General features: G+C 39.1%; 1 protein-coding gene across 3 annotated transcripts in view; it reads left to right on the top strand.

The window, feature by feature from the left end:
• LOC126470468 (uncharacterized) overlaps positions 1 to 12715 on the top strand; it is a 47988-nt gene extending 35273 nt beyond the window's left edge. For 2 of the 3 annotated variants that reach the window (XM_050098340.1, XM_050098332.1), the window contains exon 3: positions 3407 to 7339. In XM_050098340.1, the coding sequence (XP_049954297.1) occupies positions 3407 to 5005 (1599 nt within the window). In that variant the 3' untranslated portion in view covers positions 5006 to 7339. Of the gene's footprint in view, positions 1 to 3406; positions 7340 to 12312 lie in introns of those variants that run through there. The other variant, XM_050098349.1, reaches the window with a different exon arrangement.
• The last annotated feature ends 13829 nt before the right edge of the window (positions 12716 to 26544 follow it).

The raw sequence follows: 26544 nt of genomic DNA on the forward strand, positions 1-26544 counted from the left end.
ATATTTTAAGCTGTCAAGAAACTGTGTGCTTTTTGGGTTTATTATTTGACTTGAAATTAACTGGGCTCCCACACTTGAGAGACTTTATGAACAAAGGGCTTCCAATCATTGAGTATTTTGAAATGCCATAGCAGAAAAACATGGGGAGCTGACAGGTCCTACCTCCTGCAGTTTTATAGGGCATTTGTTCAGTCATGCTTAGATATGGCAGTGTGGTCTACGGATTGACCCATCCTTCCTACTTCAGGATGTTAGCTGCTGTCCACCATGAGGGCATTCTGATATTGACTGGAGCCTTTTGGACCACCCCAGTTTCAAGCATGTCTGAGAGGCTGGTGAACCACCACTCTGGATTCAGCACTATATCCTTTTGGCTCCACAGGCACTGAAAATCTCAGCATCACCTCAGTTGTTGACATTTAGTTCAGTGGTCCAACCCACCTTTGAATGAATTTTGAGGAATCGGCCCAATGCAACCAAGACATTTGGTGTGTGTGCTACAGACTGTCTCAAATATCTGGATCTGTCAGGCATCAAAATACACTGCCAGGGATGAACGCATTGCTACATTGGCATCTTGAGAGGCCCAAAGTAATTTTAAGTTTGATACAGTGCAAGAAAATTTGTACTCCAGATTTTGTTTTTACAACTTTGTTTTCATCCACTTTAAGTACGTATTAAGTTTTATCGTGGTTTATGCAGATGGATCCCAGCAAGAGAATGCCCTCAGTTGTTCTGCTGTTTTCCCTGATAGGGTCTTTAAAGTGAGTCTTCCAGAACAATTTACAAATTGTGATGCGGAATTATATGGCATTCTGCTGACACTGGAGAGGGTTCACAGACATCCCCGTACAAGGTTTCTTATCTGTTCTGACTCTCTTAGTGTACTGCAAGCACTTCACCAAATGTAACCAGTGGATCCGCTGATTCAGCTCATCATGACTCCTTGCAGTGGCTCCAACACCATAGCAAAGAGGTGATCTTTTGGTGGGTACCAGGCCACATTGGGATACAGGGCAACAACATGGCTGACAAAGCTGCCAAGAAACCATGTTGGGATAATGCTGTCCATCAATGTCCCATCCTGTTACGCACCATCATTTCATCTTCTGCCAGCCAACAAACTGCAGTCACTCAAATTGACCACAAAGACATGGCGGACTTCATGTAAGCCTCATTGCTGGAAGGAGGTTCTGCTTACCAGATTGTGCATTGGGCATAACCCTTAAACACATGGCTTCCTCCTCTGGCAGGAGGAACCAGAACTCTGTGAAGTTTGTGACGTGCCACTTTCAGTTCAGCATATTGTGGCTATGTGTATTCTGTATACTGATATTAGGGCAGCCCTCAGTCTTGGCTGGAGATCTGCCCACCATCCTCACAGATGCTGATTCCAGTGTTACAAGCGTAGTGAAATTTTGTGAACTCTCAGGCCTCGTACCTAAATTGGTGGGAAAGGACAGCAGACTTTAACTCATAATAAACTGCCCTGCATGTAGGGGCAGCCTTCATCCCCACCCAAGAGATTTGCACGCTGACTTTTCTTCAGGGCACTGATGGCCGTGATGTCGAGCACCCAAATTATCATCATCCTCAATATGCTGTGTGAGGATGAATATAAATAACAATTACATTCTTCGTAATAAGTGCAGAAATGTTACATCGCATACACAGACAATATCTTCTGCAAAAAGTTCCCAATTTTCAGCTTAGTCAGAGAGCATTGGGGATCGTGTAAAACAACATTAACAGGACAGACTTGATATCTTGAAATTTTATTTTCATATACATTCAAAGGTTTAGAAAATAAGTGGTAAACCAGCAGTTGTAAAAAGAATTCAAATAGAAAAACATAATCTTTGATTAAATAAGGCATATTGAAATCGTATCACAAGTACTGGATTTCAGCAGAACAATGAGTCATATACACTAAATTCTGGGTCAGGAGGATTTTAAACAAAGATAGAACCTTATCTGTTGATGCTGCACTGATACTGAACCACCTCGTATCTAACTTCCTCGATACCAAATTGGTGTGAAAGGCAATTGTAACTTGATCTCTATGATGATAATACACACACTTCCCATTCTTTACTATGGAAACTAGAATCATCTTTACGTAAGGGTCAGTGCGACAAATCACAATCAAATTCACTTGAGAATGACATTGCGTTAGAAGAAAATCTTCCTGGAGAGATTCCACACATGTATATAAATGGAGAAAAAATGTGAACCATTTTAAAACAAGGAAGGCATGAGACTCAGGATAGTGTTGCTGTGCTTTCTTGAGGCTGTGTAGGGAAGGTTCCAGAAAATGCGATCAGTTGTCATCACATCTGGACTTATTAATGTAGTATACCACTCTACTGATGACGATGATGACAACGATGATGATAGATGGCTTTCCAACATGATATTCCTATCTTTCTTACGAAATGTGAATCTTTTTAAGTCTTAAGTGAATGATCTTTCATTACACAGTTTGAAGAATAGTTGAGATGAAATCAGTGAAAATAACCAATGTTTGAAACTTTAATATGATTGTTCATAAACATCTTCGGTTCATAAAGCTGTAATCCAAACCCAGTTTAAAAATGTAGAATACAGTAGACACTGAGGCAGCTGAGGTTACCGTAAGATGTTGTAGAGCAGAATTATTTTTATATTTGTTATATTCTGTTCCTCCTGTAAAATTGTTGTAAGACTGTCATTATTTTGCTGAATTGGAGCTTACTCTGATTTCAGGGAAAAGATTGTGCGACCATGTCACAGCTTTTGGCCCAAAGCTATCCTACATCTCATGCAAAACTTTACTACTGACTCATTGATCATAAGGATAAAGGGACTAACGACCTCTTTGTTAAGTGCCTTAGAAAGCGTATACATCATCCTCCAATCACTCACTCGTGCTTTTTGTCCCCCGTGCTCCAGGAGAGTGTAGTTTGCCACACAGTTTGTCTATCCTTGGTCACTATCAAGATTATCTCATTATGTAAAAGGTACTAAAAAGAAAACCCACTGCTCAATATAGTACAATGAAGGGGAAGTGGCTACCACTTCAACCCTTAAATATGGTTTAAAGTTTCTAATCTTTCAAAGATGATGGCAGTTTTGACTTTCAGGTGCCTAATAACCCAAAATCATTTGTTTTATTAGCATCTGAAAAGATTCTGCTTAATTCTGAAGTTAATCAATTTTTAGTAGATTAGTTAGTTAAGTTTTTGGGAATAGTATTTGATATAATTATGAAATATTGTAAATGAATTAATTTGTAACTGGCCAAAATGTCTGCAAAATTCTAATAGAGATATATATAGAAAACTTTAATGTTATTATCCTACATTTATTGATATAGCTACTATGTTTTAAAGAGAGTAGCTGTAGTAATCATGATTACTCTTTGCAGGTGATCATTATTTCGGCCAGTGACTCTACATCTTCTGTGCAGACTGAAACATCATCTCCTCAAAACCAAAACAACCAAATTACTGGTGGAATGGTTCAGTGGCATACACCAGTGACTGGACAACAAGCCGTCTTTGCAAGTATTGTGGATAACAACCAACAGTTTGGTAGGAACGTAAATAGTGAACAAGTGCTGTGGCAGACAAATGGTATACAGTTGTGGCAAGGTTCCCACCAAACAACAGCAATTTGTATACCTAATGCTGAAACATCAAATGTGGCAGAACAAGAAACTTTTACCAGTGCAACCTCAGAAAGGCCTGAGGCAGCACTAAAAGTGAAGAAAAAAATGACTTTAATGAAGACAGCAGATTCGAGGACAAATACTAAGTCAAAAACACCTCAGAAATCTAAACAAAAAGTCAGAGACTCAAGTGATATGGACCCAACTCAGCTGGAGGAAAATGCACAACAAGTGAAAGAAAGATTTGAGAAAGGCTGTGAGTGCCAAGAAGAAAACTGTTTCAAAGGACTTAGTCCTGAGTATGTATATCGACACAGGCTGAATATAGCAGAGCTAACCAAAGGTGAACATGACATGTACCTCATGGGTGTTACAATGGCTGTGCTTACTAATCCGGAAGAAACTGTTAGACACAAAGAGAGACAACGATTGCGTGCCCAGTATGCATTTCAGGGCCGCCGAGTTTGCTTGGCCGCTTTCTTATATCTGGAAAACTGTACTCATTACCAGTTGAAGAGAATCCGGAAACACGTTATGGTACATGGTGTATCACCACGTGTTCATGGAAACTGTGGAAAGAAGCCCCACAACACGTTTCCTCTTGACAGTTACCGTCATGCAACATCTTTCCTTCAACGTTTTATTGAGAAACACACTCAAAGCTCAGCAACCACTGTTAATGGGTCATCACCAGGTTCCGGGATGAAGAGTAAGTCAAAGCCTGTAGGGAAAACAACTCCTTTATACTTGCCCTCAGAAATTACAAGAAAGACTATTCATAATGCATATTGTCAATATTGTGAAAATTATGATCCATCAATAAAAGTAATGGGTTATTCTACATTTAGGCATTTTATGAAGGAACAGTTTCCACATGTGAAATTTTGCAAAACTGAAAGCAGTTGTAACAGAACAGCAGTAAACAGTCAGACACAGAAATGTAATGGAAGCAACTCTGTTCAGGTTGTGGACACACTTCCACAGCAATGTATAAAATTGCCAAGTGAGTCTCTTACTGCACAGGTGCCTGAAAATTGTCAAGAAACGCAAGCTACATCTATTCTCCGTCATGGCCAGTTAACTGCTATTCCCATCATATTCTCACAACCCGCTTCTCAGTCAGAAACAACACTCCCTGCAAATGTTTCTCAAGAGCAAGCTTTTATTGTAAAACCTATTTTACATGCATCTCTGGATGGAACACCAGTGTCAATAAACAGTTCTGGGACATTTACATCGTATCAGCTAGCTCCAGCACATCCAACATACACGACTCACCCACACAATTCTCAGACAATAGCTGTAGCCTCAATAGATGGTAATACACAGGACACATTTGCATTTACTACATTATAAAAAAAATAAAGCCATCAATCCTCATGTTGCTTGGAACAACACAGTTGTTTGCTAGACATGTTCTTGTTGAATGAAGTATCCTGTTTCCTTCATTTGGCCTTTCAATTGATGTAACCAGCCAGTTATAGGGAGACTTACATTTTAATGTAGACTGTGAACTGCAGTGCATCTTGGTGTTTCTCACATTGATAAACATTGCCAGATGTGATAGACATGATAATTTACAGATAAAAATTCTAGGACAGAGAGAGGGTTCAACCCATGGCCATTATATTTGTAGCCTGGCATTTTACCTCCAAGCCACAGAGATGCATGCACAAATTAAGTTTGCAAAACTCATAAGTTAAATGTTGGTTAAGAAGTTATCATTTTTAGTGCAACAGCATTGTACAAAAAGAAATTACATATATTAATATATTACTTAATGTCCTTCAATTTTTGAAGGACATGTAAATTGTATTTATAATTTCCTGATGTGTAACTGTCATAATTATTTCACAAGAACGGCACACTTTATTATATTAGTATATAGTTCAAGATCAGTATTAACATAAATAATTATGTCCTTTCACTCCTACAGACACGTTTTTCTAAGTGTTATTTAAGGGAAGCTTTTAAATTATGTTGTCAAAATCTTACTTTCGTTTGTTTCCCCAAAGAATAGTTTATATGAAAGAGATTAACATCAAAAATAAATTTAAGAGTTAGTCTTTCATGAAGATTTTTGTCAGGGGGTTAGCCTCGTACAGAAGTGAAACATGGACAATAAACAGTTATGAGAAGAGGAGAAAAGATGATCTCGAGATACTGAAAAGAATGCTGGAGACAAGAAGAGTAGCATAGAATACTGGCAGTGTGGTATTGAATCAAATGTGAGTGAAAATGAAATTTATGGAACAACTTGATAACTTGATTGGACACGTCCTTAGGCATCAATGATTTATTAGTTTGGTACTGGAGGGAAGTTGGGTGGGATGGGGGGGATAGTGGAGGTAGTGGAAGGAGACAAATGTTTGGCTACAATAAACAGGTTCAAATGGTTGTAGGTTGCAGTGGTTATGTAGAGACAGAGGCTTGCATGGAGTAGACTAGTGTTGAGAGCTAAATAAATCCCAATAACAGCAATTGCCGTACTTTTTTTTTCTGTCAGTTGCAACCAAGTTATGAAGAGTTTTCATTTTTCATCATTAATGAGAAAAAATATTAGTCGAATATGAAGTGTATGAAACGTTTAATATAATGCTTGCCAGAGATGGAATGACATTAGTAATGGGTTTTTGCATGGTGAGAGGTTTAATAATGTGGTTCCTACCATGAGGAGCCTTACTGATGTGTTACTTTTATTTATTTTTGTAATACATTTGTTTGGATATTTTCTCAATTTTAAATGATTACTTTAGTGTGTACAGACGTTATTTTGCGGGCCAGAGAGATATGCTAAATTACATGCCACCATTCAGTCTCTGTCTAGGAAACAAATCTAAAAGAAAAGAAAGCCTTTCATAAATTTTGTATGAACAGATAACATTCTTTAATAATGGAGGAAAAAATAAGGACAATCTTCACATTGTTATTTTGTGTAGATGCTCCAGTTCTTATAATACACACAGAAAATAAAATGGGATTAAATTAGGGAACAATTATTGACCTCAATTGACAAGAGCAAGCTGTATTGCAAATGTTTGGTATTGTTGAAGTAAGTGAAACAGTGTTGCAATTCCTTATGGCATCACATTAGTAATGTCCTTCTCCTCTACTCGTGCTGTAAAACAATATTGTGATGGACAATGTAGATGTTGAACAGTTGCTTAAGATTTTGAAACATAAATTATTATTCAACTGTAGGTAACGATACTTTGCACCTGTGTCACTCTGAGGAAGAACACAACTTACAGTCCTCAAAATCTTCCTTCATCTGGAAAAGGCATTCATGCAAATTGGGTGGTTTACATCTTTACTGAGAATGTAGCCTGCCCTGGAAGTGAGTAGCTTTGAAATTTGTTGTGTGAATAATAAAAGTAAAAATGTGCAAAGATGCTAGGCTCCTTTAACTATATGAAGATGATTCAAATAAACATATACACCCCCCCCTTACACACACACACACACACACACACACACACACACACACACACAATATTGATTATTTATCTTCACTTTCATCAAAGACACTATCTTCTGACTGAATGAACTGAAAAGTGTGATAATTTTCTATGTATACAAGTATTCAGATTTTTTTCTAATCCATTGTGTGACTTTTGTTGCAACTTCGTAAGAAGTATAGAGTACAAATACGTTATAGAAATATGATGATCTAGCTTTGTAGACATTGAATTGTACAGTTATTAATATTTTGGCTTTGATATAAATGAATTTATTTATAAGACATTGGACTTTTAATTTTTAACCTGGTACCTATTCTTGGTGTTCGAGTGTCCCATTTTGGGAAAATTTTTAAATGTTTGAATTTTTTAAATTAGTAAAGAGGGTATTATTTCATGAAATTGAATCCCTTGAGCCGAAGACTATTGGCAAAACTTTATATTGTATTCTGTGAGTCGTAGTAGTAGATTCCAAAAGGAAATTTGACACTTAACAACTACTACCCCAAAATGTTGTCAGTATTTATTCCATTCATTGAGAAGTTGATGTATGTAGCGAGAGAGAAAATGGAATAGCACCAATTTTTATATGTCCTGAGAATAAACAACACTATTAATTGTTGTTTGGAGTGAAGTTTTAAATTGGGAAAGCTTCTGATGAAGACTACTGGAATATGTCAAAGACACAGACCATAATGTGCAGGGAGAGGGGAGGAGGTGTATTCCAAGTAATGTAAATACCTTGAACTTTTTGTATTGAGTGAGGAAGCACAGCAGTAAAGTGGTGATGTACATTGTTTGTTATGTCTTAAATTACTCCAAGTAAATGCAAAACGGCTGAAGGCTTTAATTTACCAACATACTTACAAAATTTAAGCAAACAGTTCATCTCTAAATCAATATGGAATTCAGAAAGTAAACGGCAAATCATCCCACACTAAAACTATTATATAGTATGTATTGTTGGAAGTAATATAATCCATAATTTAACAATATGATTCTTGTGACAAAACATCTAAATTGCACACAAATTCACTGTTAAATGCTGGCTGTGTATGAACCAAATGTAATGTTGCATTTATTCATAATGAAACAGTGGCAACAATTTGACCAAGCCCACACAGACCTAGGTGATGTTGATTTACCATACAGTCCTGATCTTGCACAAGGCATGTAGTTGTGGGCAGTTATCAGTACCAATTCATGTGGACTGTCTGTAATAATTTTGTTATAAAATACTGGGTAAAACAGGTCAGTTGAGAGAGCACTTGTACCCTCATGTAACTACTGTAATTTCGAAAGTTTGTCTGCCTGAAAATGTACTGTTGTCCCAAGCATATTGCAACAAACGGTGTATTTCTATCGCTGCTCGTTTAGTTCACACACTTCTTTCAAACACTGAAACACTGTACCCATTTGACCTTCAATATGTACTAACTGGAGGAGAGGGCAAATAAGAAAGCCTGGTGTGAGAACTTACCCTAAGGCATACTTCATTAGACTATAATGAATATAATCATGCTTCTGGCATCAAGATTCAGTGGTACTCTGACAACAAGCTCAGATGAGCCTGAATTATAAACAAAGATGGGGTAACCCTCTCCTGACAACAAACAGCATACATGCCATCTGGTAGGCCTGAAACACCAAACACATGGGGAAAATTGTCAACTTGTTTGAGCTGTAACTCATTTAGTGTGAGTAGCAAAGAGCTGTGCTCAGTGCAATAATTGCAATGCATATTGATGGTAATATACAGGAAATCAAGGTACTACTTTGCTGATGTTCCTGAAAATAAAGTGCATATTCATATTTGTTCTTGGTATTTTAATTGCAAAAGCTGAAATGCGACCATTTGAAGAGTTACAAAATATTTCCATACAGCAGGTTATTAGTGCTAGTGTGACTAATGGCTGTCAATATGCTGCACCTTGTTTTCGCAGACATGTGCATGCGATAAAAACCTACACAGTTTCAATCTACTGCTGGCTCACTATATTTCGATTTAGGAAAAAACTTTGGGCAGCAAGCGGATACACTCGCTCAGAGAATGCTTTAAACTCAGCTTAGGTAATAGAATTCGTAACGGTGGAATTTCTTCTGTGGTGAGCATTTGCAACTTCCTGCAAAACAGAGAGAGAAAGGAAGAAAAACCTGTGTGTGCTGCTCAAGTCTGCAGTGTAGATTTTTTCTGAGAACCTTGAGAAAAAATCATAACAAGTTTTTCATATTAATATGTAATTTAATTATCAATCACTTTAATTCTATGGTTACAGAAAAATTAAGTCACAAGTTTGGACTGTCACTGGCAGCTGTGTATTCAATTGCCCAGCTATGTAATCGCTTTGTGCTGAAATTTCATTTCCTTTTCGACATTGTCATAGCTCTCATATTCACTCCATGCTGGATTTTTAACTGTTTTCGGATTCCATTCGAGGTGAGCTTTCCTCCGACTTGTAGTTTCTAAAATTCTGAGCATATCTTAAGATTTTGGATTTATTTATTTATTTTTTAATTTAATACTGATTTTTTGTTAATATTTGGTGAGTATTTTTCTCATTTTAGGTTCTAGTAGTGCCCAAGCTAACAATACTGAAGAGCCAAAGAAACTGGTACACCTGCCTAATACCGTGCAAGCCCCCTGTGATAATATCATGTAAGCCCCCTTTGAGCACACAGAAGTGCCACAACATGATATGGCATGGACTCGACTAATGTCTGAAGTAGTGGTGGAGGGAATTGATACAATGGATTCTGCAAGACTGTCCATAAATCCGTAAGAATACGATGGGGTGAAGATCTCTTCTGAACAGCATGTTGCAAGGCATCCCAGATATGCGCAATAATGTTAATGTCAGGGGAGTTTGGTGGCCAGCAGAAGAGTTTAAACTCAGAAGAGTGTTCCTGGGTCCACTCCGTAGTCGTTTTGGACATGTGGAGTGTCACATTTTTTTGCTGGAATTGCCCAAGTCTGTCGTAATGCACAATGGACATGAATGGCTGCAGGTGATCAGACAGGATGCTTAAGTACCTGTCAGTTGTATCTAGACATATCAGGGGGCCCACAGCAGTCCAACTGCAGATGTCCTGCACCACTACACAGCCTCCGCCAGCTTGAACATTCCCCTGCTGACATGCAAGGTCTATGGATTCATGAGGTTGTCTCCACACTCACACATGTTCATCCTCTCGATACTACCTGAACCCAGGCAACATGTTTCCAATCATCAACAGTCCAATTTTGGTGTTGATAGTCCCAGGCGAGACATAAATCATTGTGTCATGGGATCATCAGGGGTACACGAGTAGGCCTTTGGCTCCTAAAGCCCATATCGACGATTTTTCATTGAATAGTTCACATGCTGACATTTGTTGAAGGGCCAGCATTGAAATCTGCAGCAATTTGCGGAAGGGTTGCACATTCTGTCACACTGAACGATTCCTTCAGCTATTGTTGGTCCCATTCTTGCAGGATCTTTTTCCGGCCCCAGCAATGTCGGAGATTTGGTGTCTTACCAGATTCCTGATATTTTCAGTACACCCGTGACATGGTCGTATGGGAAAACCCCACTTCATCGCTATCTTAGAGATGCTATGTCCCGATGCCAGTGTGTCGACTATAATACCGCGTTCAAACTCCCTTAAATCTGGATAACCTGCCATTGTAATAGCAGTAACCAATGTATCAACTGCGCCAGACACTTGTTGTCTTATGTAGGCATTGCTGACCACAGCACTGTATTCTGCCTGTTTACGTATATCTGTATTGGAATACGTCTCTCTATGCCAGTTTCTTTGGTGCTTCAGTGTAAAACAATACTGTATGATGAAGGAAGTTGTAGTTCATCAGAGGCTGACAGCAGTGTCATGATTTCACGCAACAGGAAGAAGTTAAATAGCTTGATTTTTCTCTTGTACTGTCTATGCAATCACTGAGTGAAAGCATACCAAACACCTGCAAAACTATGTAGGCCTATACCGCTCTGAAGGATGCAAGTAAGGTTTCCTACATTGAATAGATTTATTTACTTTACTTAAATTTTCCAATAGAGATGGCAAAAAACTAGTTTTTATTGCTGTTTTCCCTCTTTGACCAAGGGTGAACTAATCTCATTTTCTGAATTAAAGAATAAGTAGCTGCTGTCCACAGACATAATTGACTTCTACATATTGCAAAAAGTCAGAAATTCTAAAGTACCAATATATATTAGTCATTTTAGAATTTTCACAAATATGAGAAGCACTAGACGAAACAAACAGCAGACAGGTTTTGCATGCTAGATTTGTCGTGTTCTGCCCACACACTGTAAACTGTCTGTGAAGATGTAATTAGAAGGCAGAGATTTCAGTAATTTCATTGAATTTTGTGGCGTCTGCTTCCATGTGTGCACAAATCTTATAAGTCTGTGTGTTATCCATGCTGCCCTAACTGGTATGCCAATACTTGTTAGCCATCATGATTGATGAACTTTGGCTTAGAGTTGAAGCAGTGTGGAATGGCGTACTAGTTTCTATCATCCAAGCTCAGTTTGATTTAATGCTGCACCATATAGAGCCATTGGTGCTGTGAAAGGTGGCAGTTCACACGATATACACACAAATCGCCCACAAATTTAATCATGCATTCATCCTACTGTACTGTATACACACAACTACATTTTTGAAAAAATGTTTTCCTGTCTGTCCCGCCATGCAGTTTAATGGGTGGCAATTTTTCAAGGATCTATAAATTGATTTTATGATACCACATTATATAACCATCAGAATTTTTTCGTGGTGAGGGCACTGTCAATTATTCCGTAATATAAGAACAGTATTGCCATGATTACCCCCAGTGACATGGGGGAACTAAAGCTTTCACTTTAACAGAGGTGTTGTTCTAAATGTTGTTTATCTCTACTAAAGAATAGTTTATAAAGCTGCAGCATTTTCTCTCAGCTTTGACCTAGCTCTTGGCAGTATGGGCCTGTTAATGGCTCTAGTTTGGGTGTTTTTATTAAATGTAATGAATGTTGCTGCAACACAAACAATAGTAATTAGACAAAAAACAACCCAAACTTGTGACAAGAAGAAGATTCCTCACACAAAAGTTAAGAGGGTCATTCCAAACGTGATGCCTCCTATTTTTTCGTGTTGGCCTTTTATGTCCGCACCAGATGTCAATGGTATTGTGTTAACACTTGAACCTTCCTCTTTGATTTGCAGGTGATTTTGTTGTTCTGTGGTATTTGACGCCAGCAGAGGAGCATTCCAAAATGGAGTCTGATGTGGACGTGCATATAAAACAGTGATGTGTGATTTAATTCCTCGCTGCCGAAGAAATTGCACTGATTGAAATCCATAAACACTTGATGAAAGTGTATGGAGACGATGCAATAGAGGTGAATAATGTGTGGTGATGGTTACGGCACTTCCAAAGTGGTGAAAAGGGTGTGTGCATGACAAGCCATGGCTGGTTGACCCTGCGCAGCTGTCATCCCTTGCGATGAAGAGCGTCTTGATCAATTCATCCGTGCTGATTGCCGGATAGTGAACAGAGAAATGTGTGCAAAGCTGAATGTCGACTGTAATGCCTTGGAAACAATGTTTGAACTTCTTGGTTATCGCAAAGTCTGTGTGAGATGGGTCCTGCATATGCTTACAGAAGAAGAAAAAACTCATTTAATGGAAATTTGTTGGGACCTGCTGAACCATTATGAAGCTGAAGATGACAATTTTCTGAATAGCATTGTCACAGTAGATGAGACGTGGTGTCTCACTACAAGCTGGAATCCAGAAGACAGTTATGAAATGGTGATACGCGAATTCTCCGTCAAAGAAGAAATTGCTGTCTTCTGGGATAGCCAGGGTGTGGTTCTTTTGGATGTCCTGGAGCCTGGAGAAATATCAATTCAGTATGCTACAAGATGACACTGCCTAAGCTGAAAGCATGAATTTCCAGGGTAAGGCCAGAGAAGAAGACCAACTTTCACGTGCAAGATGATAATGCCTTGCCCTACACCAGTTTCGCGACCACACAACTCACTGCAAAGTTCGACTGGACTGTCTTACCACATCCACTGTATGATCCTGATTTAACACCTTCAGACTTCTGTCTCTTTGTGCCCCCGAAAGATGGAATACGTGTTGGACATTTTTCAAGACTTTTGCTGTTGTCAAAGCTGTAAGGAATTGGTTAGCCTCAGCTGGTTCCAATTTTTACAAGTGCGTAATGGAAATGGAAATGAGCATTTGGCGTCATTGGGTGGGAGGCAGGTCCGGCTGCCTTGGTGCAGGTCTCATTACATTCGACGCCACATTGGGAGACCTGTGCATCGGATGGGGATGAAATGATGATGAAGACAGCACAACACCCAGTCCCTGAGCGGAGAAAATCCCTGACCCAGCCAGGAATCGAACCTAGGCCCGTAGGACAGCTATCCGTCACGCTGACCACTCAGCTATCAGGGCAGACAAAGTGCGTAATGAATGCTGATGACTGTGGAAAAATGACAGTTTGTAACTGAAATATTGCTCTATTTATCTGTTCTGTTGTGATTTATGTATCTTCTGTAGTTTCCATGACTGGAAATAGGAGTCATTTCTTTTAGAATGACCCTCATATTTTGTCACTTTTCACCATCAATGAGAAAATGTTATTCACATTATGGATTTGTGAAAAGTTTTAAATAGTCTCTGTCGGTGAAGGAACGACACTTGAAGTGGGATTTTCAGATGCAAGAAGTTGAATTATATGGTTCCCATCATGAGCAGTCTTACTGACATGTTACTTTCAATTACTACTTTCTTGTCCTAGATCTGATAATTTTCCATCTCAGTATAACAAATCATAACCTTTTAAGTGACGTTGCTGTTACTGACATGAGGGTTATTGTCAGTGGTCAGTTTAAGTGGCAAGGCATTAATGGTACTGGAAATTTGGCAGTTCCTGTAGTTCATAGCTTAGCATAATTTTTTTTGTTCCTGATGCTCCAAAGTATATAACAAGTCTTCAGTTCTGATGTGAATATATGTTTGCAAGGTGTTAGAGAATATTGGTTTCTTTGAAAAGTTACAGATGTCTGACTACATTTCATTTTTGAACACCAGAACATTACTGTGTCTGACATGAGAAACTTTGTCAAGAATGATAAAATAATGTGTTAAAATACTGCTTTCATTGTGTTTTGTTTAATGTTCCTCTTTTGCATGTTATGTTATAGCATCAACACTGTTTTGTTTAACGTTACATTTTTTGCACATATGTTAAGGATTTAGTCAGAATTTTCATCTGGTGTGTAGAATGTCGTCTTCAACATCAGTTTCATCACTACTAATGCAGTCCATGCTACTTCTAATGGTTGCAACAATATTCATATGTCTCTGACGATCCACATGTACAATATGTTGTGCAAAATAGATTGTACGATTTGCAACAACTGTTACTTCGCTCACATTTCGTACATCTACTTACTACTAATTCCACCAATTCAAGAGGGCCTACAAAGCCCATTCCAGTTAAGAGTGCGCACGAATTATTTTCCACTTTTCAACCAGTCACTGTGACAATGTACGAGGCGACAACTGCTCTGCTGATTTCCAGTAAATGACTTGCACTTGAGCATGTTTTATGTGGTTTTTTGCAGGACTTCATTTGTTGGTGGAAGTAACTTCAAATTAGAAGATATTTCTCTTTTGGTTGTAAACAGTTGGTCTCGTAATTGAGTCGTTGATTCAGAAGGTCTGTCCTTATAGAGAAGTGGGAGAAAAAGTTGATACTCAGCTTTCATTATTTGGTAATAATGGATGTTCATGTTGCCTAGTAAATCCAAGCCAAGATCTTCACCTCTATGCTACATGGTGCATGCACCAGCCTTGTCTTTCTGGAATGAGTGATAGACAGCATCTCATCCAGTTAAAGCATTACTTCAAGCATATTCGTACACTTGTCACCGAGATTATTAACACTTTCTTTAATGTCAGCTGTCTGCCCATTAAATCGCTTTATAGTAAAAACTACGAAAAGTGTTTGCTTCCAATAAAAGTATGGTATTAAAACAAACACACCTATATGGTTCCTAACAATTTAGAGGGTCAGCACGAAGTTGTGCCCTTATTATAACAATTTGTTATGGAATAACCTTTTGACATAATAATTTACATTTGATTCCATTACATAGGTTAGTGTTGCTAGTTTTTTTTGAGATCACTCACATTAGTAAACTTCAACATGTGCTCCCTTGGTAGCTCGGAGAATGTCGAAACAGTATTCCAGTTTCTGCCAGGTGTTTCGTAACGTGAGTTTTGTCACAGTTCCCACAGCAGCTTGTATCCTAGCCTTCAGTTCATCGTCATCAGCAACTGGTGTGACGAAGACTCTGTTCTTGATATAGCCCCAGAAAAAAACGTCAAGGGGCGTAATGTCTGGAGAGGGGAAAATGTCCGGATCTGTGGATTTGAAGGAACGGTCCAACACCCTGGCCACCCGCTCTCCAGACATTATGCCCCTTGACTTTTTTTCTGGGGCTATATCAGGGGCAGAGTCTTCATCACACCAGTCGCTGACGTCGATGAACTGTAGCCTAGGATACAAGCTGCTGTGGGTACTGTGACAGAACACATGTTATGAAACACCTGACAGGAACTGGAATACCGCCTCGGCATTCTCCGTGCTACCAAGGGAGCACACGTTGAGGTTTTACTAATGTTAAGTGGTTGTTAAAAAAAAAAAAAAAAAAAACTAGTAACACTAACCTATGTAACTTATGTCAAACAGTTATTCTGTTATAAATTTTTATAATCAGTGCAAGACTTTGTGCTCACCCTGTATATCTTCTTCTCGCCACATTGGATAACCATGTGTAGAGCATAGTGTAACGTCAGCTTCCTCATGAGTGAATAATTACTCCTGTCGACAAATGTAGTTGATTACCTCAATATTCGATGGAGCATAGCAAATCAATAAGCTGTCCCTCATTTTGAGAGTTGATTAAAGCAATAATATTTTGGGTAGGAAGTGCTGTTGTCAATGCCAGGAGTATTGTTTAACAGCACCAGCAGACTTTCATCTTCCTGATTCATGGTTTTTAATGATGGAGTCTCATAATTACCAAAAACCATGTATGTTTCATACTCTCCTTTCACAGCATTTATCACGGTGGACCGGAGGATGGAAGCATTAGAACCAGTTGTCCATTTCATATGATACACCAAAGCATTGCCATCAATGAGGTGATCGTCGGGAAAGTTATCTACTGAAGAAGTGGCAGCAAGTTTCTTTAGCAGAACTGGTTTGTTTCCTTTCTGCTTATTACCATAGTCATCATCAAATAATGACAGTGGAAATGCAGGAAGTCCATATTTAAGAACGTCTAATAAATTCATATTCTTTCGTTGAGACATAACAAATAAGTGAGTGTATATCTTTCCTGAACCATAACTTTTTTCCCCAACTGTAATGTGTTTCTTCGTTATAGCAATGGTTGCTACTTCTTTACGAAAAAGTCAGTAAGTAGGTAATTCGTTTTTGAAAGCAGTCACCAACAGTTAACGCACTGTGAACATTTATTCTTTTATCAGCTTACTGGCCAGTGACAAAGTGACAAAGTTGACTGTAATATTTTGTTAACTAACAAAGGATACATATGTTGTGAGAGAGCAAATTGTATTTTCTTGTTGTCATGGGCATCTAACATTTGTCTAAAAACACCCGTCTCTGTATGAGAAGTGGCTACTCTTCCTCTTGATGTTTCAAACATTAGGTCCATTGACACAGATACTTTATTTCATATGTGCCTCCATCTATTTGATCAGGAGACAGTGTCGTCCCTACATGACCCCTTCCACTTTCCCATAATGTATTTTAAGTGTGTTCACCAAACTGGTCAAGAGGTGCAGAATTACAAAACCCGAGTACGTGTCAACATACGTATGCTCATTTCTTAGAATAATTGTGATACTTTCTGACACTGTATTTTTCCACTTCTAGTAGGTGAATTGTTGTATATAGTGATTAATTCCAGTGGCCAGCTGCAAAAAAGTACGGAAGCATATATTTTAAGCAATTTATTTCTAACAATTAGTCTCCTTCTCTTTGTGATCTTACGAAGAGATGGATGAATGTTACAGGATAGATGAGCATACTTACCCATAACCTACTGGTAGATGTATCTGTAATTTTCTCTGATGTTTTCTAAGTTAATCCATATTAGAAAGATCAGTAGGGATCAAAGTATGAAGCAGAGCTGTGACGAGCATGTCTAAATGTTTAACTGCTTTTGGCCATGCTTTGTCTGACAACGTGTTGGGAACACACACAAAAAAGTAACATCAGTCATTGGTCAGTACTATATAGTTTTCCTGTGGAATCCGAGTTTTCAACAAAGAAAAAGTAGAATTTAATATTTTAAAGTTGCCCACCCCCATTCCATTCTGTGGAGTGGGGAGGTGGGGGGGGGCATTTTTTGCTTCAGTCTCATTCCCAGTGAGAGTGGGGCTCACTTTCTCTGATCCAATTTGTAGTTTTCAGGATATTTCAATATCTTCAATAAAGTTGACCACACAATAATTATTTAATAAGAAAAGAAATATGACAGAAATTTATGCTAGGAGTGCCGAAGTGACGCCCTCCAGATTATGAATTTTTTCATTTGTAACTATTAGCTGGAAAAAGAGAGAAACTTTATGCCATATGTCAAGATGTCGCTAATTTTTACATTGATCGCTGCCAGACTGATAGGTATTAAGTGTACTATCTTAATTAACTTGTATTGAAGTAGTAGTGTTTTCTCAGAAAACCATTACTCCGCATTTATGTGTACTCAAATAAGAGACATGCTATGACCTATTAAACCTAGAAACTGCTTACATACTTTTACTTATTGTAGGAAAAAAAAACTATTGCTGCGAGGTGGAATCCAAAATTTTCGGGACTGATGGTGCCATCTGGGAAGTAGGAATAGTAGACTTTTGGACCGCTAGATGGCAAGAGCTACTTATCTGACGAGTCAGTGTGCAGAGTGGCATTCAGCTGGGAGGACGTGTTGCATGTCCACAGTGATTTCCGTAATACTCTGTGTTTGGTGTGTGGCGAATTTACAATGGATCTGCGAACAGAACAGTGCATGTGTATCAAATTTTGTGCAAATCTTGGGAAAAGTGCTATGGAGACCCTTACAATGATTCAATTCGATTTACGGTTATGACCCAGAGACAAAGCAACAATCATCTCAGTGGAAGAGGCTGGGCTTCCAGGCCCCAAAAAAGCGAGACAGGAGAAGAGAAAAATGAAGAGCTTGATCATTGTTTCCTTTGATACCAAGGGAGTTGCGCACAAAGAATTCATCCCACCCAACTAAACAGTGAATTCCGCGTATTACTGTGATGTTTTGAGACGGCTCCGTGGAAACATGCAGCGACGACGGCCCGAACTTTGGCGTCAAGGGACTGGCTGCTGCTTCACGACAATGGCGCATCCTTGCTCACCAGGTCCTTTTTGGCACAAAACAACATGGCGGTTGTACCCCACCCACCATACTCGCCAGATTTGGCACCTTGCGACTCTGCGCTATTCCCAAGGCTGGAACTTAAGGTCGTCTGTTCAACACTCTAGAGAGGATTCAAGAAGCGTCGCTGGCAGTGATAAAGACCCTCAAAGAACAGGACTTCCAGAAAATGTTTGACCAGTAGCAGAAGCACTGGGACCTGTGTGTATATGCGGATGGGAACTACTTTGAGGGTGATTGTGACCATTAGTCCAAAGGTAAGATTGTCAACAGATGGCAGCACCATTCCGAAAAATTTTGTATAGCATCTGGTCAAAATTTGACTTTATTAACCAGATAACCTTTGAGTGTGCTTCTTTGTTTATAACTTGCCTGCTCTGGGAACAGAAGTTGCAGGTATTGCTAGATTATTATTTTATTTTTTTTTCCACGGCAGCTAGACCCAGCAACTGTCCCCATTTTCCTTCCAAACCTGTATAGTATTCGCCATGTGTTGTAAGTATGGTTCTTTCAAATATTATTGAATCTCGAGGTGTAAGTTGTCATGGCCACTTTTCATTAGATTGTTGTTGGAAACTTATTCATTGAAAGAAATACATAAGGAACTTATATCTAAAAACAAATATGATGTAACTTTCCAAACGAAAGCGTTGGTATGTTGATAGACACACAAAATTCAAGCAACCCACAGTTGCTTCATCAGGAAAGAGGGAAAGACGAAAGGATGTAGGTTTTAAGGGAGAGGGTAAGGAGTCATTCCAATCCCGGGAGCGGAAAGACTTACCTTAGAGGGAAAAAAAGGACAGGTATACACTAGCGCGCGCGCGCACACACACACACACACACACACACACACACACACACACACACACACACACACACACATATATATATATATATATATCCATCTGCACATATACAGACACAAGCAGACATTTGTAAAGGCAAAGAGTTTGGGCAGAAATGTCAGTTGAGGCAGAAGTACGGAGGCAAAGATGTTGAATGACAGGTGCAGTATGAGTGGTGGCAACTTGAAATTAGCGGGGGTTGAGGCCTGGTGGGTAATGGGAAGTTCCCGCCGCTCATACCTCACCTGTCATTCAACAACATCTTTGCCTCTGTACTTCCGCCTCGACTGACATCTCTGCCCAAACTCTTTGCCCTTACAAATGTCTGCTTGTGTCTGTATATGTGCAGATGGATATATGTGTGTGTGTGTGTGTGTGTGTGTGTGTGTGTGTGTGTGTGCGAGTGAGTGTATACCTGTCCTTTTTTCCCCCTAAGGTAAGTCTTTCCGCTCCCGGGATTGGAATGACTCCTTACCCTCTCCCTTGAAACCCACATCCTTTCGTCTTTCCCTCTCCTTCCCTCTTTCCTGATGAAGCAACCGTGGGTTGCGAAAGCTTGAAGTTTGTGTTTGTTTGTGTCTCCATCAACATACCAACGCTTTCGTTTGGTGAGTTACATCATCTTTGTTTTTGGATATATTTTTCCCACGTGGAATGTTTCCCTCTATTATATACGTAAGGAACTTAGGCGTTTTGTTCCAAATGGTACTCGTGGCTAGCGTTGTTAGTGGGTGAATGAGTAGATATTGATGTCTTCATCACTTGTGTCCACTGTGCAATTAGGCCTTGCAGCGGCACTTTGTGGACAAATGGGATCCATAAATGGCAATGTTTTGAATCTTAGGTTGAACACAGCAGTAACTGCATATTCTCTGTTTCTATTGTTCCTAAAAAAAAAAAAATGGCTCAGAGCACTATGGGACTTAACATCTATGGTCATCAGTCCCCCTAGAACTTAGAACTACTTAAACCTAACTAACCTACGGACATCACACAACACCCAGTCATCGCGAGGCAGAGAAAATTCCTGACCCCGCCGGGAATCGAACCCGGGCGTGGGAAGCGAGAACGCTACCGCACGACCACGAGCTGCGGACTATTGTTCCTATCCAAGCTATTAGTGAGTTGTGCAGTTGTTGCTGTTAATTCTTATGTTGTTGTAGGTAGCTCATGTTCCTTTGCATACTGTTAGGATTAGCTGTCTGACTACTGGAATAGCTTTCGAAAGAATGGCATAGTTTTCATTTGAGATTTCACTTGTTACCAGTTCAAAAGGCCTCCAGCAAACTTAAACATTCGTTAAAAATTAGCCACTAGTCAGTATCGAGGGTTTGAACACGGAATACAACAGGCTGCAATGTATTCCTTTTGCTCCAGGATGTATTTTAGTTTATAAAAGACAGTGTTAAATCACGTTTCAGTTTCCTGAATTGTTTGCAGACTTTTTCATTAGATCCTGGCTCTCATAGTGTGTTGGTGTTCCATTGGTGCTGCAACTTGTTTTAAAATAACTGACAATTTGTCTTGCCGTTTCCCACATAATGCAGAGCTTACTGTTACTGTTCAAAGAACTTTTCAGAACAGAGTTGACGATTTGTGCTAAACAAGACACGTGTTGCTTATCTGTGCTGCTGCTGAGAATAAGCTGTACAGCTGCTGTCATGTTACTGGCATTGTCGGTTATGATGCTTGCCACTTTTTTATTTTTATTGTTTTTCTATGATCTACTTTGAAACCCTTTGTCTAAAGCATCGCTGATTTTTAGTACTTCTGGAAAAGGGGATGTCTTGAGAGGCTTAACTTTCCGGCACCTGTTGCTGTTAATGAAATCACCAGTTATAACCTCACAATTGAGCGAGGTCCAAATATTGGTCGTTAAAGAAACACCATTTTTTTCTGTTTGATATTGAATATTTTGGTCAAACATCAAAAACCAGTGTCATTTATGACTTAGTGCTTGAAAGTCACTGTTATCGTGCCCAGTAGTGCTGTCTCCTTCTTGTTTCCATTTACTCTTTCAAGCGAAACATAGATTTAGATCAGTGCTCCTGCAAGGTGATGAGTTTTGCTCGAAAATTATAGCCTGCAGCAAGTTTGAAGGCACTTCTGCGCCTAGGGGCGAGGCGGTAGGGACGCGTGGGAAAGGATGCGTAGTGACCGGAAAACGTAGCATCTACTTTTGGCAAAACTTGCACCTATTTCTTGCAAAATTCTATCTTTTTTGTCGAAATTCGCATCTATTTTTGTTGTTCGTAAATACACACACAAATTTAAAAAGTTGTCACGCTACATGAGTGAAGACACAAAACTGACTTGTAAAAAAAGTGCTGATTGGAAACTTTTTGACTGGAATGTTTGCGCTTGCAAAAACTTCAACACCTTTTTCTTCCGAAATGGCTGTATTTGCTTTCAAAAATGAGTGTTATTTTGAAAAGCAGCAGCATTTTCCCACCAGTTGAGTGAATGCGTGTACGATATAAGATGTTTCTGGGCATTAGTTGTCTTTTCCCGCCCACTTTGAAGATTAATAAATCTGCAGACTACTAATTTTGACCTTCTGTGGGCAGAACAGACTACAATTTTGACCGTCACAGAGGAATGAGCTGTGCAGAGAAAAAAAACCGTGTTTCCATTTCGGTTGGCAGCTGCCTGCAGCAGAATTGACACAGGGATCGCCGGTAACTTCTGGTGTTGTAAGGGTCGTAATCGAAATCCGTGATGAACCAAGATTAGTCGTTTCTTTATTTCAAAAGAAGAAAATAAAACTGAGCAATGCACAACACAAAGCATTGGTGCTTGTTGAAGTTCGCAGAGTATTGTCAACGACATATTTCAGGTCCGATCTCTATGGTATTTAATGCAACTGCAGTTCAAGACATCGGTCGCCTAATTTGCCACGTTAAAACTATCCGCATTATTCTATGTTTTGAGCTTTTGCTAACAAAGAAACCTATGTGCTTCTTTCCCATAAGAAGCTAGGTCCTATGGCTGAGTATTACGTTGCATTACTGAACGTGTATCTCAAGACCATTCAACTGTCCATAATTGGCATGCCGCATTGATACATGGTTAAGTTCGTACACTTTGTTTTTTTGCAAGTACGTTCTTATACACATTATCTTTCCAAATTGAGCTTCGCCAGTAACTGCTTGCATTTTCGATATAAATATTACGGCAAATAAAGCTATTTCAAACTATCTCTAATAAATATTCCGCCTGTATACAGTTCGCCCTGAAATACCGTCTATTTAGTAATTTTGCGTTTTCGTATTTTGAGGCAGAATTCACATGTATTGCAAAATGTGAATTTTTTTTCAGTCCCCACCCGTATGCACATGCACGCTGGCGGAAAGTTGGCAACCAAAGTCCACGTTGCCGAACGGAGTTGCAGTGGACAAGTCACAATTGTTTGCCTACAGTAAATCATATTATATGAACAGATCCATGAAAGGTATAATAAATTTGAAAATTGATTTCAGTCAATCGTCATGAGAAACGTCTTCACGTTTTGACAACATTGTGTCCATTGCTCCACATCTTTAGTCCGCGTGATGTCGGAAGGTGAGAACAGCCAACACTGCTTTGTGAAGACATTTGGCAGTCATCATTAAAAAAAAAAAAAAATTCTGCGTAAAGACAAGATCATTGAAACTGATTGCACTAATTTTAATTTATTGCGATGTTGACTGTACTATAAGCAAAAATGTATCACACAACAAAATTCATGTCAATCACAAACCAAGTCATTATATCTGCTCCTACACCGTAGAATTTTCAACAGTGTGTATAATGCGTGTATGTGGGCGCGTTTGACTGTAGTTAAGTCTAATCACAGTGCATAAGACAGAATTACCGGTGGAAAGGACTAATGCGAAAGGGATTTGCAGAAATGGTCAGTACGTTGTTACATTTTTGTGGTCAGAGGGCATTATGAGTGTAAACTAACTCATTTGATACTATAGTGACAGCATGTATAATCCATTGAACAAGCAAACAATTAGCCACGTATTGTGAATAACTTGAGGGAATGCTGACCAACAACACTAAAACCACCAATCTCGACACACAACCCTTCCTGTCAATTTAAGCCATTTTCCAATTCATGCCTTGAAAATGGCATGTGGAAATATCTTAAGTTTTTCACAGATTTATCTGACTGCATTCTTGCTAGTTATTGGAGCATACAACACGCTGGGGAAAGCTTTAATTTCTGCTTGAGCAATTTGTTGAACATTAAAGTCTGCATACTTCATTGAATACAAATCTCTAGTCAGTAAAGGCTAGGAAGTATCATTTACTATGTATGCAATTCATACTTGACGAACATGTTCCTTAAACCACGAGTCTTTAAAACTAAGAAATATTATTACATTACTTTGTTCCAAAGTATGCATCGTAATACCATTGTCACTTCTGTATTAGTCTGTGTCCCAACCATCCGAATGTAAATTTATGATGATAATTTCTTCATTACGAGATGGGCATTCTGTTAGTAAAAGGCTTCTCAGACCACGATGCACAAATTTTAACACTAAAAGCCTTTTGTACTGAAACAAATGTCACATATAATTACAAACTATGTAGGGAAGCTAATCCAATGGCAATGGAGTTTTTTTAAACCTCGTCAAGGAACAACTTTCTAAATAGGGTAAAAGGCAGCCTGGGTGGCTGACTAGTGGGATAAGGTATTGTGTAGAAAAAGCGGGAATTATTTCAGAATGTTAGAAGTAATCACAATCAAGCTACAGTACCCATTACAAACAGTATTGTAAGGTACTTAAAACGGTATTAGGAAGGCAAAAAGTATGTGGTATGCAAATAGAATAGCTAATTCACAGGATAAAATTAAAACCATTGGTCAGTTGTGAAGGAAGTGTCTTGTCTACTCGGCAACACAAGGTCGACGATATAAAGTCGCTTCATAGTAAAAATATTTCCGTTGCTGATAAATCATATATATGTACAGTATTTAACAATCATTTTCTGAACTAAATAAAAATTTAGTTTCTATAGGAAATCGTGAAACGCTCTTGGCAAATGCCTTTTCGAGATTGATGTCTGAAATAGTCCTCTCTGATACACACAAGGGGGAGATTGAGTCAATAATTGAATCACTGAAGACTAAGGACTCTCATGGATATGATGGAGTGCCTAGCAGAATATTAAAGTACTGTGCTGCACATGTTAACCATGTACTTAGCCATATTTGTAATTTTTCCTTAAGGAATGGTCAGTTTCCTGAACGATTAAAGTACACTGTAGTAAAGTCGCTTAATAAAAAGGGATAATGTAGATAATTTTAGACCTATTTCTATGCCATCAGCGTTTGCTAAAGCTATTGAAAAGGCTGTGTATGTAAGGATAACTGATCATTTTATATCACATAATTTGCTATCAAATGTACTGTTCGGCCTTAGAAGTAGTTTGACTGAAAATGCTATATTCTATTTTCTCTGTGAGGTACTGGATGGGTTAAACAAAAGATTTTGAATGCCAGGCATATTTTTTGATTTAACTAAGGTGTTCGATTGTGTTGATCGCAAAATACAGCTCCAGAGGTTGGACCATTACAGAATACAGGGAGTAGCTCACAATTGGTTCACCTCTTACTTTAACAACATGCAGCAAAAGGTCATTATTCACAGTGTTGAGAATGGTTGTGATGTGGGGTACGGTCAAATGGGTGGTTCCCCAGGGATCAGTGTTGAGGCCACTCCTGTTCCTTATTTATATAAATGATATGCCCACTAGTATTACGGGTAACTCTAAAATATTTCTGTTTGCTGATGAAAGAATGCTGTGTGCAACATTGCCTCAGTTTCAAATAGTGCATTTCATGACATAAGTTTATGGCTTGTAGAAAATTAACGTTAATTTCACAGAAGGGGCATATGATTAGTGAAACTGAACAGTTCAAATTTCTGGGTGTTCAGATAGATAATAAAATGTGGTGGAAACCCCACGTTCAGGATCTTGTTCAAGGACTAATGCTGCCATTTTTGCTATTTGAACAGTATCTGAAGTAAGTGATGGTTCGACACGAAAATTAGTCTACTTTGCTTATTTTCATTTGCTTATGTCGTATGGTTTGCTGACTTCTACTCCACCTGTGTGCTCACCCAAATGGCAGCTTACTAAAGGTGACTGGCAGCTTTTAACTCCTCCCTGGCGACCTTTCAAGAACAAGATATCTGCAGTTGTGAAGACCAGGTGAAAATACAGTCCCTTGGTGGACTGAGGCATGCTGTGATGCAATTCACAATTGGAGCTGTGCTCTCGGCGTTTTTAACCATCACCCTGCATTCATAGCAAACTGCAAACTGCATTCATAACACATAGATGCGTGCTGAGTGTTGTTGGACTCTTTGAGATAGTAAAGAAGCTAGCTGGATTTCATTCACTAGTTCTTTTAACAGTTCCAACCATTCCTCTATTGTGTGGGATAACCTCCGGCAGCTCTCTCGGAGCAAGACCCATTCCCCAATTTCGAGTACTATCATGTCACCTTTTCTCTGAGAGAGACAGATCACGCTCTCGCTTCGTCCAGATCCTCCGCCCCAGGGCCAGACAATGTTCACATTCAGATGTTGCAGCACCTTTTTCTTGTGGGCAAGCACTTTCTGCTTCGTATGTACAACCGCTTCTGGATAGAGGGCATGTTTCCCAGATGCTGGCGTGAAGCCACTGTCGTACCCATACCTAAGCCTGGTAAGGATAAACACCATCCTTCTAGCTACTGCCCCATTTCTCTCACCAGCTGTGTTTCTAAGGTGATGGAACGTATGATTCATGTCCAGTCGGTATAGTGGCTCGAGTCTCGCAATTTCACGCTGCACAGTGTGAATTTTGAGTGCGCCTTTCTGCAGATGACAATCTCGTCACTTTGTACACCCATGTGATGAATGGTTTTCTATGGAAATCTGTGGCGATATTTTTCGATCTGAAGAAGGCCTACCCACTTGCTGTAGAACTGGTATCCTCTGTACTCTCTACACATTGGGCTTTCATGGCTACCTCGCCCATTTCGTCGAGGAATTTTTAAAAGACCAAGTTTTCAAAACGCGTGTGGGTTATGTCTTGTCGGATATCTTAATCCAGGAAAACGG

Source organism: Schistocerca serialis, chromosome 1 (assembly GCF_023864345.2).
Source record: "Schistocerca serialis cubense isolate TAMUIC-IGC-003099 chromosome 1, iqSchSeri2.2, whole genome shotgun sequence".
NCBI lineage: Eukaryota > Metazoa > Arthropoda > Insecta > Orthoptera > Acrididae > Schistocerca > Schistocerca serialis.